The sequence below is a fragment of the Salminus brasiliensis genome, chromosome 1 (genome assembly GCF_030463535.1).
Source record: "Salminus brasiliensis chromosome 1, fSalBra1.hap2, whole genome shotgun sequence".
Lineage (NCBI taxonomy): Eukaryota > Metazoa > Chordata > Actinopteri > Characiformes > Bryconidae > Salminus > Salminus brasiliensis.
In genome coordinates this window covers 38,781,473-38,803,842 of record NC_132878.1, presented here as the reverse complement: position 1 = coordinate 38,803,842, position 22,370 = coordinate 38,781,473, and the positions used below count along the sequence as shown (strand labels likewise).

General features: G+C 40.8%; 1 protein-coding gene across 5 annotated transcripts in view; it reads right to left on the bottom strand.

The window, feature by feature from the left end:
• The window catches only part of stxbp5a (syntaxin binding protein 5a (tomosyn)), a 117,346-nt gene that overhangs the window by 63,940 nt on the left and 31,036 nt on the right, over positions 1-22,370 (bottom strand). For all 5 annotated transcript variants that reach the window (XM_072679063.1, XM_072679056.1, XM_072679079.1 and 2 more), the window contains exons 3-4: positions 14,681-14,762; positions 9,593-9,693 (exon numbers count right to left, since the gene is read on the bottom strand). In XM_072679063.1, the coding sequence (XP_072535164.1) occupies positions 9,593-9,693; positions 14,681-14,762 (183 nt within the window). The remainder of the gene's footprint in view (positions 1-9,592; positions 9,694-14,680; positions 14,763-22,370) is intronic.

Genomic DNA, 22,370 nt, shown 5'->3' with positions numbered 1-22,370 from the left:
AATAAGCTACAGATGAGAAAAAAATAGATGAGCAGACAGGGAGAGGAAACAGGAGATCCTCTCGGAGGCCACGCAGATCTAATCTTGCGCCTGTAAGTAAGTGTTCTCTTTCCATGAACTGCCAGGGTCAAGAACTCAATTTTCCATGAGGACCTGAAAACCAGCAGGCTTTCATGAAGGCTTATGGAGTGGTACACATAAATAGACAGTACACTCCTGACTCAACGACGACATGACCCCTTGCGGACCCATAACTGTAGCTCAGGAAAGCTATTCCTGGATGCTGTTCCTTTAAAGGACTGGTTTGGAGAAAATTCTGATTTGCACATTTTTTTGTCTCACCCCAAAATAAAGACATGCCTAATATATCTACAGTTTGTATCGTCAGTGTTGCATTGGATCAACCTATTGTAATAAATGTAGGACAAATGTAGGCCTTCATTACATTAAAATAAGCAGCCAAGTTAAAAAAAAAACTGTCAAATGTTCATGCTGCTTTTGAGCTCCCCTTCTGCAGAACACTGGAACAAGAAAAAAGGCCGCAGTCACGAGGCCGTTCGTTCGTATAGTAACCTGTATTCCCGAAACCAGCAGTCTGGTGGTGATGTTCTACAAGGTTACAATTATCAACAACACCACATTATCCCTTAGTAGTCATTGTGTTTGACTGCATTGCACTTTTAGTTGTGGCAAGGCTTTCACTAATGGGCTGGGTGTATGTATATTCTGGAGACATAAATAAGTTCCGGGTTGTTGGAATTGGCCGGTTTCACCACCCTGTTTGTTTTGTGGAATTTTTAAAAAGAGACAACAGTGTTTGAGGTTCATAAATATATTTTTCCATGCTAGGGCACCACTGAGAACATGAGGCATGTAGATTTAACAATGCTGACTGAGCGCTAAATTAGCCCCCGTGCAAAAATAAATAAGCACATTTTTAGCTACATTTGGAGCAATTGTGTCTGCATTCCCTCTCAATGCAATGTGCACATGCACAGTAGTCACATCGCAGGACATGCAATGTCATGTGCAATTTCAAATTATATCTACCATTCCATGCTACAACCTTTTTGCTGGTCACCACCCAACCTCATCACCAAATCATCCCAAAAGCACCATCATTCTAGAGAACACAGTTCTTCCACTGCTACATAGCTCAATTCTGGGGGCTTTATACCCCTCTAGCCCACGCCTGGCATTAGGCACGGTGCCTATTCTATTAGCAACACTAGATAAGCTGTGTGTTTGCATTCGCACATCTGTGTCAACAATGGGTGCAACGTAAGGTAGCAGTAGTCCACAAACACCCCTTTGAACATATAGTGTAAATATAAATATGGCAAACAGCAGGGCCTTCACAAACATTAAAACCACATCAAGCCAATGTGTAAAGGGGGCTGCAGAGTTATTGTCTTTTTATTGCCATCATAATATGAGACAGTTTGTAGAATGCAGCATTAGGAACCTGCCTAAATGGGGACTCAAATCCGTTCTGCCTGTGGTGAATGTCTTATCCCTTTTGCTATTGAATTGGTTACAATGCACATGAGCATATCTGTACTACCTGTCCTAATGTAGAAAAAGCTTTTCAGGGGACACTGAATGTTTCTATAATAGCCCTACAATGCACAAAATCATGCTTGCAGTAAAATGCTGAATAAATAGATGCTCCTGCACTTCAGCAGCTTCCTCAAGCATTCACTTAGATCTCCAAGCAAAGCTTTAAGGCTACCATTAGTTTGTAGCCTTTTAAGCTTCAAAAAGCTTTCTCTAGTGGGCTGGATGTTATGCCATTTTTTTGCGGGGTGGGCATGTACATATAATTAGTCAAGAGGGTTACAGAACATTTGGAATTGGTCTGTTTTACAACCCTGTTATGATTATTAGATTTTAATGTCAGAAGAGACAAAAGCGTTTCTGGTTTGTCACTTCCAAGTACCAAACTCTCATTATTCAACTGTGCCAAGTGTTCATTTTTACTTATTTCTAATACGTTTTCTATTTGTGGGCAACTTCAAAGATAAGGTTGCATTTTTGTTTTTTGAAAATGTAATTATTGCAATGTGACAAGCTGTGCAATGTGACAACAGACATGTGGATGTTTTAAGGATAGGAGATATGATGGTACGGCAAGAACAACTGGATTGGCATTTGATGCTGCTGCAAGGGGGCGCCAGAGGGTCTACTCCAGGATGACTAGGCAAGATTTCACTTCCAGCATCTCATTCTGCATACTCACATGCAGTCAAATAAACACACACTCTTGTACATTCTCGCTCTTTTATCTAAACATCACCTCTGAACAGGAAAACACTTCAGACCCACATGCATCCTCATTCACATACTCATACACACACACACACACACACACACACACACACACAATCACACCAGTGTACAGGGCTGGTTAGAGTGGAGCAGGTGTTTGTGTGTGGCTGGTTGCTGCTGCAGTGTGATGATTAGCTAAATGAGTGTGTTAGCATGGCCACTGGGTGCCCTGCACTCCTGACATTTGGCTTGCTCTTTGCTGAGGATCCGACCTGCAGCGATGCAAACACATACACACAACACATACAGGCACAAGCACAAATGTAACCCCAGCAGCTCAAAGCCCTTCCCGTGGAGACTAAGAGGCCCACAGAAGACCACCCTGAGCAACTAAAAATCTGGATAATCTGGAAGCTGGGTTCTACTGTAGGTCCACTGGGTTCTGAACAGAAACGGGACCCCTGGCCAAGATTAATGGCTCCTTCAAAATAGAAAATTGTATTCTGACATTTTGGCACAGAATAATGAATAAAGAATAATGAGAGTTCTTTACATGAATGTGGCATACTGTGCATAGCCAAAACAGACTGGCCTATTCCAAAACCCCCAAACTGCTCATTTTATTTATGTCCCCAAAATGTACATGCACTTAGTCCACTAGTGAAAGCGTTTGGACAACCAAAGCTGCGGCACAGTAAAACACAATAGAAACCTAATGAGAAGCAAAAGCCAGGAAAGTGGACGAGAATTCATGCTAAACTAAAAGCTAACGCCAGCCAAGTGGCTTTTACCATCTCAATTCTTTAGCACCCTCCAAAACAAACTGGACTACAATAGCTGGAGCTTAACACCAATCTGGAGCACATCAGAAGGAAAGAATGACATTTGGGCAGTTTTCACTTCAAAACCAAAGTCATGCTTACTTAACAACTTAAAATAATGAATAAATGCATTCCATGGCATCCTTAAGAATTTCTATATAGATGCATTGCATCCATTTGCAATAAACAAGCATGCAACAATACAAAAAAAGAACTTTTTAAAATGAAAATCAAGTAAAATTGTTCTCAAATTCTTCATTGTCAACATTATTATTATTTGCACTGCCACTGACAGTACAGACATGTTTCCAAAACCCAGGCATGTGACAGCAGGTTTAGTTGACAAAAGCTGATTTGATGCAGTTAGGTTTTATATCTGAGACAAAAAGGGGTGGGTGGGCTGGATATCATCATAATGGAAGGTGAAAAGTAGTTGATGTGTTAAAAGACAAATACACGAAATGCTGTGCACTGAAGCAATAGGAAGTGTTGAAAGTACACATAATGCCACTGATGTTCGGTTCCTGACGGAAGATCTCAACAAGCACTGCTCAACATTACTCTTTACATTAAAGAGTTACTGAAAATCTGTCAGTTACGTAGCTTTGTTTTCCTTAAAACTACTGAATGAACAGTATCAGAAATGAAGAGGTTAAACCTAGAAAGAGACCACAGAAATCAACAGTGGCATTAACAATGCAAAAGGCAACATATCTAATACTGTCAAAGAAACCTTATGTTACCAGACCTTATGAGTTGTCAGTGACCCCTTTCCAAGTTAAGAGAAAGGTGATATCCTATAGGCTATAGCTGCGTGTTTTTTCCTATCTGCCATCAACAATTATGGAGTGCAGACAGAAGACATCTCAGAGGACAGATATCTTCACTTCACAGAGAAAAACACCTGCATTTTAGAGCAAGCACAGGACTTTAGGAGCCAAGCGAAATAGGACAGGTTCATGTAATCTGATTAAAAAAGACACAGGAGTCCAGTCAGGGTGTATGTCCACCCTCCTCTCTACACACCTGCTTACTCATCTGCTAATGATCTACCATTTATATGAGATTCATCTCACAGAAGGTTAGATAATTAGCAGATGAGTTGAATCAAATGTGTCAGCGCAGAAGCCCTAAACCTGGAGTTGAGAAACAATGTTCTATTCAGCTGACGCTCAAGCTGTCAGCACAAGCAAGACGAGTCTCAAACGCATACGCATGCATGGTCCCACTACACCTCCACTTTGCTTTTATTGTAAACAAAGCTCCCACACCCTGAACTGTTAAAAGTCTGAAGGTCAATAACATTTTACCAGACACTGGTTTTATATCACAAGATTAATTCAATGTAATAAAAAAAACACATAACAACAACTGATTATGTAGAGAATTGCATTTACATTTGTAGCAATAGGTTTGAGTTTGCACTCTGTCTAGTTTAACCCTATCAAAAACTTTGCCTCAAGCAATTACCGAGGAATAGCCCCTCCAGTTTGTACAGAAGTGCCTATAGTTACTGAGTAAAATGCCTTAATGTGTAATAAGTCTTGGGGTGTTAAGGGGTAAAAATAAAAAGATGTAAGGGAAAAAAGTTTATTTCCATTTTATTTTATTTTTATCTATTTATTTGTTATAAAACACATCTAAAAAAGTGTGAACCAAAGTGCTATACAAGTGCTGCAACACATTTGTCTCTGTAACATATGCAATTCATTAGTGGAGCAGTGAAAAGAGATGTTTACATATAATTTGTTCCTGTGGGATCATGTATATGGTGAACAGGCCCTAAAATAGACCCATGGGGAACTCCATAACCGATGGTAGCAAATGAGGAGAATTGGCTAGCTATTTTAATGGAGAATGCTGTATTTTTAGATACAAAACGAAGCAGCTAAATGATTCCAACATAGTACTCTATGTCAGGCTCTTAATACGTATATCATGCTCCATCATGTCAAAACACTTTTGAAAGTGCAGATTCAGTAATCAAAACCCAGACTGAAAAATCAATCACATGTTGGTTCAAGACCACATTTCATAATGAATGGTGATAGAGTATTCTACTTAACTCAAAACAAACCAATTCTGACCTATGTAGATAACATTAAATCTATAACTGACATTGAATAGTCTACTAACAGAGATGGGCCTTTCCTATTTTTATTTATTTTATTGTATTTTATTTATTTATTTATTTTTCCAATTCTCTCCCTGCCATATTTGAGTATTGAAATGTAAAGTTTTTGGATGTTGGAGTAGGGAGGGGGTCTGTCTAGGGGTACTGTGTGTAGGCTAGAGGGAGATAACTGGGTGGGTGGAGTATAATAATTAAAAACAGGGATCATGATTACAAATGTAAAAAAAATGGAAATGCTGACTTTACTGTTTTTTTTTTTCATTTTCACAATTTCACATTCAAAAGCCATATAACATTTTTTTTCTACTTTTTCCCCATTAATATGTCTGTCTGAACGAACCAGACAGTGGAACATACATTCAAAGTAAGCACTGTGCATTTTTAGGTAATGCATTAGCAGCTCTTGCAAATTCCCCCATCAGTTTTTAAGAGTTACTTCAGACTCCACGGTAGTGAGTACTGGAGTGTGCACTCTAGAGTGCACTGCAGTGTGTGCTTCAGCAGACAGGTGGGCCAGAGGCAGTTTTAGCAACTTTTTCCTCCCTATCAGCCTGCCCTGGTCGCCGTGACAACCTCAGACAGTTTCCTGTCAGGCTGTCAACACATGCTGTGGCTGAGTGTCCTGAGAGGAACTTCGTCAGGCTGTTCTTTTTCTGAGACGCACTTTCTGTCAGGGACAGGGGATGACCACAAGGAGAACTAAATACAGCTGAAAGGTTTAAAGGAATAATTCTCATAAAATGAAGAACATCTAAACATATGCGATTTCTTCAAAGCTAATGTAGTTTATGAGTAATGGAAGCTTTTACCACAGCAATTAGTATTATGCAAATGCCTAAATGCTTAAATCAGCACATACTGTTATTCCAATCCAATTCAAGAACTCTAATGCTGAGTATGGGTTGATACTAATCCGATCCGGCCAAACTATTTAGGCAGGATGTGCTGCTAATTAATACCAACATTGTACTTACAAGTAAAATCATTTGTTTTTAACAAATGAACAATTTCCATAATGTTGTTCAACAGTGTTTCATACCAAGTTTCTGAGCATTTTTATTCAATTTCTGCAAAGTTTTCCAGTTTTTGATCCTCTGCTTGTCCTGGTTTTCTGATTTTTTGACAATTCTCTGGTTTTTATTCTTTTTTTCTGCTGGTTTTGACCCTGGACTGTTTTTTTTTTTCACTCTTTAAATAAAACTTGGCCTACTTGCACATGTATCCTGCCCAGACGGGTGAGTCATTACAGCCACATTCTGGACTGATTTATTTTGTTTGGTAGCACACCAAATAAAAAAAATGACCATAATTAAATTATTATTTTATAATGTGCTTCATATCTTATAATACAGTATGTTTGACCTCCTTGACCATTCTGCTCCCAGTTACTTCAAAACACTGCAGTGAAATCACTTGTGTATGATGTGTGTGGAGTGGTACTGAAAATCACCTGCTGATGTGAAATTACTATTTTACAGTGTTGTGAATGCCCTATATGTTTCCTATCACACGTGTGCATTAGCCTATAACTCTCAGTGTGGAATGAGTTGTTCAATTAAGCAACAATGCACAAGAGGTAGTGCTCTAATGTGAGATATTTCACATTATAGCATGAACCTCGAGTGAGCGTATTATTGCACTTATACCACAGTTCCATTATTGCCATTTATTGCTTTTAAGATTTGCTGAAGATGTATTGATTTTAAGATAAAAAGAGGACAGTAAAATCGTCCCATTTTATCAGTCACCCCACTGATCGAACATCATCAAACGATGCCCTTTAGTCAGAATAGTGGTAAAAAATAAGGGTGGGAACTGGACCAGGCCTAAAATAGCTGCCATTCGACCAATTAAAATATGCCTAGGCTGGTCCAAACAGATACACTTGCTTGAATTGATACATTCCAAGTAACAAGAGAGAACCTTCAAACTTAATGTAACAACAAGCAATTGAACTAGAATTATCCAGCTCAAATGAATCTTCAGAGATCGGTTAAAAAAAAGGAATTTGGTTTAAGGTTGAATGGACACTAATGTTTACAGTGTAGTTATTTATTAAAGAAAAAACTGTAAACAAAATTCAGTCAGATGATTCAATATGGTTTCTTCTACACTATTTATCTATGCAAGACATTTGTGTCCATTGTGTAACTTACATAATCATATAGATCTGACACAATGATCAGTTTTTGCCCCTTTCACTCCCATAAAACAGAAATTCCTGATTATGGATCAGCACACTAAAATGTTTGATAAATGGTCAATATTCATATTAGGGTGCTACCAGCTGATGTGAATTTACGGTGAAGTGCTTTCTTGTGCTCTATATTTAATATTTTCTAACCTTAAAATGACAGAGGCATGTGTACCATTTATAACATGCTTATTTAAAGGTCTGCTTTGTGGACACAGATTTTAGTCTTGAATTGAATCAGGCTGTCAGTGCAGTACCTCCAGGCTTAATCTGGGTCCAGTTTACTGACCCTCACAGTTTGCTTTTAATGACTACTCCATTCTGATTGGATAATCCCTCAGAGACTTTGTGTACTCTTTTCAGGTTCACATGCTCGGCTCTCTCTCCGTTTCCCCGGGCACCGAGAAACTTGTGGAGACGCTCGGTAAATGTCATACAAACACACACGAACCGACACGCATACTCACACAAACACACACACACACACATGTTGGGACGTGGAGATGTGGCAGGAACTTGTTCACCCCTAAAAGCTGCTGTTGGCGAGCTGTCGCCCTCATCAACACGCGGCCTGCTGATGGAAAGTGAAGGGTCAGCTCCTCTCAAATTAGGATCAACAGCTGCACACCATTGGTTGAGACATTTAACTCCTTCCTATAATGATCCAGCTGTGCATGGCTGTGTGTCTCTGATGGATGGCTTGAGCTTTTAGCCATAGAAAACAAAAAAATCTTTGCAACGTAAACTTGGTTTGTCTAGAATTTCTAGGAGTTAAAAGGAAGTTGTGGGAATATTTTAAGCAGGGCTTGAGCTCAGTTTTACCAGTGGAAGAACCGCTTACCTTTCTTTGTTTTTGAACCAGCACTGAAGAGCACATTCAGAAACGAGTGGAGGCTAACGCTAATGCTAACACACACACGCTATAGAAACCCCAATCACACACAGCACATTGAACCACTATAAACCAGTTATTACACACCGTAGACACAGTACAGTAGACCAACAACAGCAGCAGATATTAGGGATGCACCGATTCGATATTAGGATCGGATATTGGTCCCGATATTAACAAAATTAGTTAGATCAGGTATCGGATAATTAGGCCAATCCATAGAACCGATCCTTTCACTTTAATTTGTTGGTGTGAGACTGCACTAAATGTACAAATAAATAAATGACACATTTATATCTATGTGTTAATTTGTTATATAACATTAAGTAATGCCTTAAGTTTCTCCCACATGGTGAGCCATACGGTTTATTAATTTAGCAATGGTATCGGATCGGTATCGGGTATTAACCGATATGCAAAGTTTATGTATCGTATCGGAACTGAAAAAAACAGATTGGTAATCCCTAGCAGATGTCAGTACACATTACACAGACACACATGAAGTGATTAGATTGCAGTGTTGTAGAGGAGCTGGAAGCAGATTGGTCAGGGAGGAGAGTCCGACTGGATTATAAGATATCGGCTAAACCAAATCATTCAGTCCAGAATGTCTGATTATAGAAACTGATACTAAAAATAAAAAGATTTTTCTGAATGGATTAATCAGAAGCTTATCTGATCTAAACTGTGGGGCTGTGTTATTTATACAAACACAGAGATCAGATCAGATCGGTATCGGCTGATATTCAGCATTAAGGGACTCTTATTTGTATCAGAGGGCAAAACCACATGACTGGGTCATCTCTATCTAAAACACTAATAACTAAAGCGTTTAGGTACATATCAAGTTTAATCATACGTGCATATTATAAATGAATATTAAACCTTTTACTTTTTTGTTTCTTGTGGAGAATTTTCACACGCTATTTGTTTACAAATGTGGACACTTGACTAGCAAACATGGTTGAACTACAGATTGCACAAGTGCAGCAAATGAAATCTACTGAATGTGAATATGTAGTATGGTCTTCCTGCCCGGGGCGAAGGCACAGGGTAAACAGACAGGTGTTTGAGTTAGGCTGTGCAGCAGTGCATATGGGGCTCAGGTGTGATAACTCGCTCACTTAAATACACATCCCACTCAGGCGGTGACCACGTATGGCCTTGTACCATCTGACCCTCTGTCTCTAGAGTGAACAGACGGCAGCACCAGTTCCACGTTTAGCACATGTCACAGGTGTAGTTATCTGCAGTCACAAAGCGCAATACCACAGCTGCCTCACCTCTCCCTGTTGAACTTTAGCGAGTGCAGCACAGCCGGTCTCTTCTGTCGCAGGTTCCATAGGTGAACGCTGTCGTCGGCTAGAGCGCTCACTAGCGCCCCCTGTGGTACAGAGAGAGAGAGAGAGAATATTTTTGTAAAACAGCCTTAGGGAGCATTTAGAGGATGCCTTTGTAAACTCTCTCAAGCATGCTTCTATTCATTGTAGTCTATAGAGTCTATGGAGCAACTGAAAAGCACGATTTCAGTCTACAGAATGAGCTTCGCATCCGCTCGGTTAAGCTGAAAAACCATCGGCTTCAAGAACAAACAAGGATGCCTTCTCCCTAGCCAGTCACCCAGCAAGAGGCAATGCTAGTATTCACTGGTTCTGAACACACTAAAGTAAAGTGGCACAAACATAGCCGCACATTGGCTTTGATCAAAACGGCTCCATATAGATCTTTCTTACAGTCACCATATTGTCCGCCTGCATCGTTTAACATAGTGCATACCGGTATTCAGCATTTCTCAAGAATCTAAATGTTTGAAATATTGCACATCTGTCGCAGTGCCCTGTGTACTACTGCACGGAGCCCCACAGCTAGATCAAAATCCAGAAGGTTTAATTCTGCCACTATATTAGCATTTTTAATCACTGTGAGTAAATCTGTCCCACCGTTCAGCTCTGCATTTACTCCAGCTAACTCTCATTTTATTGGTTGCCTTATTAAAAATGACATATGATGAGGAAAGATTTTCAGTTGGAGTTTCAGTTGAAATTTGTTTTAACTTGATGGTAAGCGTGTTTGGCTGAATTATGGTGTATTTAGCCTCAGCTACTGTTGTTTACAACATGATCACTAATTGCTTAATGCTTGTTACATGCTTTGGATAAAATATATAGAAAGTCTTTTTCAAGCTTCATATGTCTGTTTAATTTACAATAGCAAAATGTTCACACATTTATATATTTTCTGTATATATATTTAATAGTATTCATTAAAAGATGAACAAAAATGTTTTCGTATGCTTCTTAGAAAAAAGAAAATATTGGAATCGGCCAGTAATATGTACAAAAAAAAACGGAAAACAGAAGAACATTGCAATTGGTGCATCTTGTCAGCCCCTTGGTATCACGCCCTTCCCTGGGGCGCTTCAGAGGCGCCGCCCACAGGCCCAAATAAGGACTTCCGACTTGTTTGGTTCATGTGTTTGATCTTTTCATGTGTATCGGTTCATGATTCATGTTCATTTGTGTTCATGTTTGATTCAGTGTGTCGAGTCATGCTGATTGTGTTCGCGTGTTACACCTGAGGTTGGGGGGTATTTAAGAAGCCTCGACAATGAGAATTGTTTCGCTTGGGACCTCAAGGTTTCACGAGAGGTTCCCCATACTGTAGAAGTGTGTTGAGGCCAGTTTCTGCTCAAAGTCCACGTTCAGGAGCAGGTCACCCTGCCAATCATGTCTTTCACGGCCAGTATTTACTGGCAACCCGCGTCTCTGCTAGGCGATCCACGCTCACGGCAGCACACTGCGGTTCCAGGTTGGATTGGCCTAGCCATTTTTGTTCAGTAGCTGGTCCCCCAGCTCAACCCCCAGTCGCAGGTTCATTTTTGGTTTGCCCTCTTGTTTGCCACGTTCATGTAGCTGCTTTTTTGCCTCACTTGCCCCCTTTTGTTTGTTTTATTTTGTTAATAAATCTGCTTGCTTTGACTCCATCTCTGCGAGTGTTCGTCCCTCTGTATCTGACCTAGCACACCATGACACATCTCTAATAATTACTTAGAAATGATTAGATACTTATTAGATACCTCTATATTTTTTTACATTTAGTATTACATGAGTCAGTTTTGAAATTATTATATTGGCTTTCACATTCCCTCAGATTGCTGTCTAATGTTAATTCAAATGCCAAATGCATTAACCCAACCCTAGGAAGCATGAGCTCAGCTGTTAGCCACTGGAACTTCCTGATAGCTCCTATGACGCTGCTGAAGATGAAACCAAAACCTCCAGGAGTAGAGCAGAGGGGAGCTCCAACTGTTCAGACAAATGTTGGATATAGATCACATTAAAAAGATGACACTGGATTTAGTGAGAAAATCGGATCTGGGCCATTTTACCTCCTGTGTGGACGTAGGACGTATGTCAAACAGCCTTGCATATGTAGTCTGTGGCATTGTATGAGATACAGTTATCTATAAATATGCTCAAAAGTGTGGATGGAATTTAGGCTTCTACATAGCTGCCAGTACTGTTTTTACATATGCAGTATACCTGTAATCTTCTTACAGGTGAACCATGCTATGGGCTACAGTACTCCCTAGCGCCCTCTGTGGAGCACAGGTGCAAGAAAGGATGGACATTACCATGTAATGGCATTTGTCGTCCTCTCACACACAAACTTGAACCCAGAAGTGCCACACTGAGGAGGCTGCAGCACCATAAGTAGCCACCTCATTATAATGAGTTTCTGCCGGGTTGGAAAATTCTAGAAGTAGTTGTGGGTGGTGGATGTATGTGTGTGAGAGAGTGAAAGAATTCAAGTGAGAGGGAGAGAAACGAAGGAAGGAGAGTATGACTGTGTGCGTGGGTGAGAGACAGAGACAGAGCAGAGAGAGAGAGAGAGAGAGAGAGAGAGAGAGAGGGTGGGGGGATGAAGAGAATGAAGTGGGGAGCAGAATGCAAGGCTGAAATATCTTTTTTCTCCCTAGGCATTGCTGTGTACCGACCATGCAGAAACAAACAAACACACACACACACACACACACACACAGACAGAAGGCCTTTCTCATGGTAACAGGGGCTGAATTTAAAGTAGATCAAGCCGTTTTCTCCCAGGTGATGATGATTCACAGGCTGTGTGTGTCTGTGTGTGTATGTATGTGTGTGTGTGTGTGTGTGTGTATGTAGAGACAGAGGCGGTGAGGCCTTATGCCTTCTCCCACAGGCTTTACTTGGTATGCTGAGTCACACACACACACATACATGTACTGTATGTAGAAGAAAAGTATGTCCGAACATAAATTACCTTTCAATGCAATGCAATTTATAATATTACCAATTATACAGCAAATTGCTGTACAAATTATAGTCTTACTGTAACTACTGCTCCCATACAGGGGTTTTCCCCATTTTCTCCCAGCCTGCTTACACCAATGTAAAATTCTCCCCACTATAACCTGTACTGGGAAGGTGACGCCGGCATATGGGTGCATATGGATCAGAAACATGCTCCCTTTTTTAGGGCTGATCTGTGTCTGTGCTGTATTTGAATGCTTCGCAGACACGTATGTGGCTGTGTGACGCCTATTCACCAGCCTATGAGGGGTATGTCAGTGTATACATAAAAATCTGCCATCAGCCCATTTGGCTTTAAAGAAATAATGAACGTTGCAACCCTAGTTCCCTACCCTGGTCTTGAAGTACCTTTGCCCTGTGTATTTTAGTATTATTTTAGCTGTAACGCAACTAATTCAAACCCATTAACCAGCCTTTCTTGAGTTAAAGTAGAGGTGTTACAGCAGACAAAACCCTACAATGTGCAGGTACTCAAACACCTAAGTTCAGAAGGACACACTTAGATAGTAGGTACCCAATGTGGCAGGCATATTTCTACTCTGTTCAGTCTTAGCTATTGACGGGTCCAGCAGACGAGTTCAGCTCTGCACTGGCAGAAAAATTGCCATAGCCGTTTGAGATGTTCAGGAGCCCTGATTATTTTGAAAGTGTTGAGTCACTACTGACTATACATATTTTTAAAAAAAGATGTAAAATCTTTTTGGAAACACAGTCCACCAAATTGTCTTATGGTCCATTATAGATGCCATGTAGATGCTTACCTCAGCTAACATTCAACTGAGCATCTATTAAATCTATTAAATGACTGTCTATTGAATTTAACCCTACACCTAACTTGCTTCAAGGGTACAGATAATGATACGGGATAGGGTTAGTTGCAGGGTTACAATCAACAGACAGTCATTTACATTCAGCTTAGAGTTCAGTTGCATTTCATACATATTAAAGGTTAGTATATTGTCAGGTGAGCATCTACAAGGCATCTATGATAGACCATCCAAGAAAAGTGATACAGATTCCAGCAGCAGACAGGAAAAAACAAAACCTTTGTCCATTAACAACCAACAGCTTGTCTAAAATGGTTAATGTAACTAAATATTACTTGCTGAAATAGTTTACTAGCTATCATGGTAGTGTTAAATGCCAAGATAAACATTTTGGAATATGGATGAGTGTCCTGCTAATTTGCTCTTTTCTAGGTACTTGATTAAGTAGTTCTTAACTACGTATCTTTACACAGCTAAACTAGCTTATCTATAAAGCAACCTGCCAACAAGCTAGTAAGACATAATTATTCCAGAGGTGCGCAATATGATGGACAAAAGTACTGGATCACCTTTCTTCTGAGGGTATTGAAGACTTCATTGGGTAAAGTCTTCACTGAGGGATAAAGACTTTCTACTGGATTTTGCTATACATGGCTGTGAGAATTTGACTGTATTCAAAGACAAGAGCGTTTGCATGATCAGGATGCTGGATCACCACCCCAACTCAAGTATTGGATGGAGCAATATCATTTCAGAAAACACAGTGTGCGTGGCTTTGTAACACTCTAGCCCACACCTGGCATTAGGCATGGTGCCAACAGGTTCATGTTTCAGTGTCTCTGTCAGCAATGGGTGCGACATAAAGTAGGGATGTCCACAAACATTTGGACATTCAGTGTATATTGTGTGCCCTAAATCACAAAGACATCAAGTAATGCAGTATTATACTTTTACAATGCCCACAGTAAAAAGTACACACGTCTTAGTGTAAGTTATCCCTGTAAGCCCCTTTGAAGGGAACACTCATGGGAGGAAAGGGTGCGGTCAGCTCCCTCCAGAGGCACTCTCCAGGGGCACTCGGGTCCACAAGTGGGCTCTTGACAACAAAGGCTGCGAGCGGACGGATCAACTGAGCCTCTTGTTGGCTCACCCGAGATAATTTAAGCCGTCTCTCAGGATTCTGGGACATAGGCACTCAGATCAGAGGAGAGAGCAGGGGGAGGGAGGGAGGGACAACGCGAATAACAAACGTGCTCACCTCGTTTATAAGGAACTGTAGCTGGATGACGGCTGCTCCACTCTCATGCTGACAGTAACATTCTACACCAGGTCGACCAAATCTGAGCGGAGAGTCAAGGAATAAACTATTTCAAGGTGTGAAAGGTGTATGAGAACCCCTGAGAGTGAGACAGAGAGAGAGAGAGAGAAAGGGAGAGAGAGACAGAAATATGACAATAAGAATAAAATACTCTGCATTAGATTAGATTGTCGCAGTGGATGTGTGTGAAGTACGAAGCATCCTTCAGGACCACTGGACCGCCGATCAGCTAATTATTATAGCTTGGTCTCTCTCTGCCTGCTGGCAGTAAAATCCTCTCAGTGACAGTCAAAGCTCCCAGTCACAGGGACTGTGAAAGGGACTGTGACTGGAAATAGAAACAGTGTCTATCCTGCCCATGATGCTGCAGCCTTGAATTGATTTTAACACCTTTGTTTTTGAGAAGGTTCTGTTCTGGGCCGTAGGTTATATTTGAGCATGCAAGCGAGTGTGTTGTTTTTTTATGCTTGGGCTGCCACCGTTAGGGGTTCCACTGAGACTCAATCTCTCTGAACCGAACCACAATAACTATCTGGACTAGTAAGCCACTATAAGACTAGTGAGTAACTGTAAGCCGTTATTCTAGTCTTCAGCTGCCCAGTTTTGGTGAGTGTCCACTGTAGCCTTAGCTCTCTGTTCATTGCTGACAGCAGTGGAACCTGATATGGTCTTCTGCTGTTGTAGTTTATCCACCTAGAGATTGCACGTGTTGTGCATTCCAAGCTTTTCTGCTCACCACAGTTGTCCAGAATGGTTATCAAAGTTGCCGTGGCCTTTCTGTCAGCTCAAACCAGTCAGGCTATTACACCATTCTGAGTTAACCCAGATGGGTGCGTTGAAAATCAGCAGTTATAGAGAAAGCACATCTAGAACATCCAATCATTTTCCCCATACTGGGAGTGGATGGATAAACATTAGCTGAAGCTGCTGGCCCATATCTTCATGGTTTTATGCACTGCACTGCTGCTACACAACTTAATGATTGTATATGTCTTCCTAATAAATTGCTTGGTAAGAGTAATACTACATAAACGTCTACAGGATTTTCATGATTACTCAGACAATTACTATTGTTTCTATTGTATACCGTGCAAGTAAAGACAGAATAGACTAAGGCAATTGTTTTTGCTAATATCTGACCTTTGTTAAGTTGTTAATAAACACTCAGAAGGTGCAGAGTCAAATGATTACCTTGTTCTGACAGCTATTGTGGGAGGAAGCTGCCTAAATGTTACATACAATTCACTGCAAAATGATTTAATGGCCTACTGTGGCTTTGACTCCTGAAAGTGTTAAATAGGACAAGGTGCTCCCCAGACCATAGTTTTCTATAGCTCCTGTGAAGGAAGTCCTTGCGGTAACCACACTTTACAGTTCACATTCCAATTCATCATTATAGTTTAATTAGTGTGATGTTCTTCCTTCCATTTAATAAAGAAGGACATAATGTTTGAACCACTTAGTGGCTGATGGTGATCATTTTCCACAGAAACATAATTAAAATGACACAAGCTTAATGTTAGCCCACATTATTCATCCCACAACCACCTTTGATGTGTGTTTGGGGTCAATGTCCTGTTGAAAACCCGACTGTATGCTAAAGAATTCTGAGGTAGTCCTCCTTTTTGATTATTCCGTCCAGCTCCAGAAAATGATGCTATCACCACTACGATTAACTATTAGTACAGTGGTTTTGGGTTTTAATGCTTCACCTTTACTCCTCTAAACATACACTACATGGACAAATATATTGGGACACCACCAGAAGCTTTTTTATCCCATTCTACATCTATAGGCAATGGAGTTTGCAGCTCTAACAGCAGGTCTGGAGCTCTGCAGTGCTCAGCAGAGTGCTGTTGACTTTTATGGATTATGCTTTTCAGCACTTCAGACCCTGCTCTGTAGCTTTACATGGTCTAACACTTTGTGGCTGAGATGCTGTGATTCCTAAACGCTTCCACTTTTCAATAATGCCATTCACAGTTGATGGTGGAATATCTAGGAACAGTGGCAACCTACTCTGTCACTAATATCTGTAAAGGCAGACGGAATGACTAGATGCTTGGTTTTAGACACCTGTGGCAGTGGGACTGAATGAAACACCTGAATTCAATGATTAAGTTGTGTCCTGATATTTTTGTCCAAATAGGTCATTGGTCATTGTGGCAGTTAGATGGTGTACCAGCAGGTTCCAGTTCAGGGCAGGCCTGTGCCTTTAAGGTTCTTGAGTCATTCCTGTCCATTCAAACCAATCTTCACTCCGCTGAGGGTGACAATAACCTGTACTTATATACAACTGTTTGAACTGATGATCTCGGAATCGGCAGATGTTTAGAAATGGCTCAGAGAGACGGCCATTCTACTCAGATCTGAGCCCCATGGACTTCCCCACTGTACTGTGAGTGCTGTCAAATCAAGCCCTTTGTGTGTGGGCACAGAGAAGCTACACATTGTAGTCAAGTGGGTGGCTGTATATTTTTGACCTTTTGTGTTAAATTTAAACCCTGTACTACAAAAACCTTCATCCATTAAAGATGTATGGTGTACACTCATTCTGCCCAATGAATAGAACAAGAATAGTACTGCCATGATGAGTGTGTTAAGACTACAATGGTGTGGTATTCTAAACACAAAGACACAACGGAGTACATAACATACTTTAGTCCTCAACTATATATGAGCACATCCAAAGACCAGCCTGAAGAACTTCAATAAGCAACATTTGCAATCATGGCAACAAATCATAATAAATCTTCAAAATGTTTTATAACGGCTACATCATTTGTTTCCAGACTTCTGGAACTGCAGACGCCTAGGACTAATCTCATGATAGGCACCCCTGGAGATTGCTTAGCCACACACTCAGTATTTCCATATTTTCAAAGCAGTAGCGGGGGGAGGGAGAGTGAGGAGCGTGATGCGGTTTCAGTGCAGAAAGCTAAAAAGGTGAAAATGAAATGGTTAGACATGGTCAGCACGACAGAAAAACCCCAAAATAACAACAACAACAACAACAAAAAAACAGGTGAAGTATCTTGTCATTTTTCAGCTTGTGTGAGTAAATACTGAGAGACTGCACTTCCATCAGAGAGCTCCGAAAGGGACGGAAAAGTGCCTGCCTGCAGTTTCTCAGTAGCAAGGGGGAGAGCAGAGGGTAGAAAGCATGTCAGAGGGAGAAATTACACCATTGCTCATGATTGGTGGGAGTGAAGGAGAGAGAGTATCAACTCAGGCCAACCCACATTAGTTTTCATTGTACAGTGATTAAAAAAACAACCGTAGGAGCAGACAATACAATACACAGAGTTTACAGTCATCAGATCCATATACACAGCCATCACAGGTATACGCATATCCAATTCTGATGTGTTTGCATGCCACCACAGTGTTTCTCTTCCATAAAATTCAGATATTACTGCAACTGAAATCAGGAAAGTCACCTGCATCAACTCCAACACAACCGTTTCTCAAGCAGTGCCCTTGATGTTTAACCTTGAGCAAGCAATCTCACACTAATGCAGTGCCGCACCCCATTCATCCTGGATGAGGGACGCAACAGAAGAGACATGAGATGATAGAGCTCAGATCAGAACACATCCTGGGGTTTCACGCATGTATGCACTAATGTGCACACATGAAGCTGCTTGATCTCCCATCGTGTCGTGGGAAAATGAAACTGGGTCTGCTTGCCAACGCTGCAGAGACATGTTCTCAGAGGGGGCTAATAAAAGCAAATGAAAAACACACAAAACAGAATTACAGAGGAGAAAGGGTGAGACTGGAAAGCTGCTAAGAAAAGTAAATTTGCTTCTTTTTATTACAAGGACTCAACTGGTTTATCCATGTTTATGCTGTTAACAAAGGGACTTACTATCTAATTACAGTTCAAATCAATGTTTAAAGGATAGCTTTACTGACCACTAACCCAAGTCACATGACCAACCCAGAAATCGACTGGAACGTGTACCAACGCGTTATTATTATTTTTATTATTATTATTATTATTATTATTATTATTTGCAACCTATAAGCATGGAAGCTGTAAAATGAATTTCACTGTACTAGTTCAATGGGAAAGGTGCTTTATTAAAAGAAGAAAAACTCACCTGACAATGACAATGATAAATCCATTAAATATGAGGATTCAAACATAAAAAGTCTTAGACTTCCAAAAGTCTAAACATGATTGTTTAATTAGGAATCTGTCGATTCCTAATTACTGGTGAAAAAATGAAATTACAAACATACTTTCGCTGAAGGTTTGGAAGGCCCTAGGGGTTCCCCAGTGGTCCAATTTCTGTCCTATTCTATTCTATTCTATGGCACAGGAGTTGAGGTAAAAACAGTCACTAGGGCTGATGGGATGTATGGAGCCATTTTTGGTGCTTCATGACTGAGATGTTTAACCAGAGCTGGATCTTTACAATGCCTGTTTTTCACCCTCTTACTGTCAAAATCTCCCAGCCTCCAATAATGGACAGATTGTCCAGAGGGAAGAGACGAGCAGAGAGTGTGAGAGAAAGAGACAGAGGGAGAAAGAGAGGGAAAAAAGATGAAAGACATGAAGGGGCGAAAGCAAAACTGGGCCATCTCCTCCGCCTGTCACGTAAGATGAAAGTTTGAGGACTGGTATGAAGCACAGTAAAGGCATACAACTTAGTTTAGTTGCTCTCTCTCTCTCTCTCTCCCTCTTTTTTATTCTAAGTGTCCTCGATTATACAGATGGCCTCCTCTAGTAAAAGAGTTTAAGGTGAGGCTCCAAGACGAATCGCACAGCCATTAAAATGCAATAAGCCCACCTCAAGCGCTCAGGCAGACGTTTAAGAAACAGTCTTGTGTTTTTTACAAGCAGCTATAAACAGCGTGAAAATGTCTCAACCTCCATTATGGAAAAGGAAAAAGTGCATCAAATGCATTAACTGTGCTGAACGGTTGGTGAGGGTGAGATTAAAGAAAGGTCTTCTGACAATTTAGTGGGGCTTAGCAGTCTGTGTATGTGTCCGCATGTCCACATATGTACGTGCGTCACACTCCTCAACAGCTGCATCACAAAACGTCAGATTTTAGTAGGACATGGGCTAAATAAAAAGTGCCTGTGACATAAAGGGAGCGAAAAGGCAAGAGAAAAGGAGAGTAAGGGAGGGAGAAAGCACCCTGAGGGCTCACTGTAGTGACAATTATTTTGGTATGACGTCAGGCGTGTCTAGTTATATATCACTCTGTCAGAGACAGACAAGGCATGGACTTATATCCATTTTTCTATCTAGAAACTTAGTTTCTTATATAATGTGCAAAATATTGATTTATGGAGCAAAATAACCCAAAATTAAATATATTTGTCAGTTGACCTGAACACTGCATGTTCACGCTGTTGTCACACTGCCTGCCATCAGCAGCTGGAGCTCGAGTGAACACAATTGGCCTTGCTTTCTCGGGGTTGGTAGATGGCTCTCTTTCTGCCCATATAATTTCTGTGTGATTCTGGATGGCATGGGCATCTGGTAGCTGATCGGCATCGGTGGCAGTCTGAGAAGAAGCCAGTTGTGCATGTGTCATGTGTCAATCAACCATGAGGCAATGATACACAAAAGGAGAAAATTCAGCTTCACCATGGCAATTATTAATACAGGGCATTACAAAGAACCCCAGGTTAACATCTAGGGACCTACAGGTGTCTAATGCATTGTCTACTGAGTGATGCTGAACAAGAACAGTGTGAATGGCAGGATACTAGGGATGACACCACTGCTCTTCATACAGAACACTTCTAATGTTCTGGATGGAACCACATGGATAAGCCAGTAGCCTACTAGCAGAACTTTCTCTGGACCGATGAATCCAAAACAGTGCTGTTTGATTTAGATGATAAAACATTATGTTTGGCAAAAAAACAAGCACTGCATTCTATCATGCAATAACCTCATCCTAACTGTTAAGCATGGTGGTGTCAGTGTCATGGTTTGGGGCTGCTTTCAGGGTCCAATTAATACATCTAAACAATGTATTTTTGCATTATTTGTTTAATTGTGTTCTCTTTCTCTAGTTTTAGAGTTCTAGGATTTGTGCTGAAGATCCAATCACATTTTAGGTCACATTTATGCAGAAATGCAGAAAAAGGTTAAGATTAGCTCTCTGACAGGCCATGTAGAGCTGCAGTGAGGCCATTATTTTTCATACTTAGGCGTGTATGTATTTCAGGCCGCACTTTCTCACAATCTCCCACACACGCGCTCACACCTATGCGCCAGCATTCATGCTCATGGGAATGATTAATTTGTCTAATTCACTCTCTAAATAAATAAACTCTAGAGACACCTTTGATTTATTAGGGGGCCAAACAATTACAGCTGCATGCAGTGTGGCTGTCGCTGCAATAAACCGCCTTCACCTTGAGCACGCTTCAGCGCGCACACTTCCAAACCAGCCACTCTGCAAATACAGTCAGCGAGCGGCATGTTTCACTAAAGCTTACAGTACAGGAGATTTATCAGCGAAAGCCAAATCAGAGCACTATGAAATTGGATCTTAGACTGCGCACATCTAGATCCACTCCTGTAAAGCCGACCCTCATTTTCTATAATGGACATGACTGTCAACACTGCTTTGCGTCTTTCTTATTGCTGTAATAGAAAACAGTGCATGAAGGTGAGGACCTAAAGGGAAAGCAAGTAATAATGTCATGTGTTGAAGATTAGTCTATGGAACATTACGTGATCCTGTTAGCATATGCTGATAAATAAACAAAACCATACTACCATAATTATCTAATTTTCTTATCACATTTTATGTTATTTCAAAAATAAACAGTACAGGTTTGAAGCAGTACGGAGTAGGTGGTTGTACAAGCACAACATGTACAATCAAATACTCAATCGTGTATAATTATTATGAAAACCAATGTTTATTCTGGAGATTAGGTTAGAGAGCCTAGCACAAAGCACTGTTCTTCATCGAGAGCTACAGCTTTTATTTATCCACTTACAATCATGCAAAACTCCCTAGTTTTCACCATTGTACAAGTTTAATACAGCAGAGCTACAGATAGATTTGCAGCTTGTAGGAGACATTAACACATATTTTTACCTTATATGTTGCAGTTTACAGTAAATCCTCTAGTACATATTCCAGCCTACCTGACTGTTAATAGCACCATTGGTAAGTTAGCAATTTATACCATGGCCTCCTTCCTTATGCTATATAACACACTATATAAGAACTACAGGTCATATGGAAGAACCTCATATCATTACTCATTCACATCACCCAGATACATTTAGCTGTATGGCTGACACCTCATCCTCACCCACCTGCAGCCGAATGTGGATCCTGTCACCAGCCCTAACTCTCGAGATCCTGACATTCCGCCTATAAGGTGAGATGGCGTGGCATCTCCAATGTGTGGCATCAGCCCAGAGAGAAAACAAAGTCTACATGGCCTTGCACACCATTAACAACACCCTACCCCCACCCCCACCCCAACACCACTCTGCAAGCTGGGCGTGATTGGCTCCTGGAGTGGCTCCAGGACTAGCTGCAGTGGAGAGTATTAATGACCTTGCATCTCACTATCTGAGTCTAAATTTAGCCCAAACCATTCACCACACAGCTAACGGAAGATGGGGAGACCTTC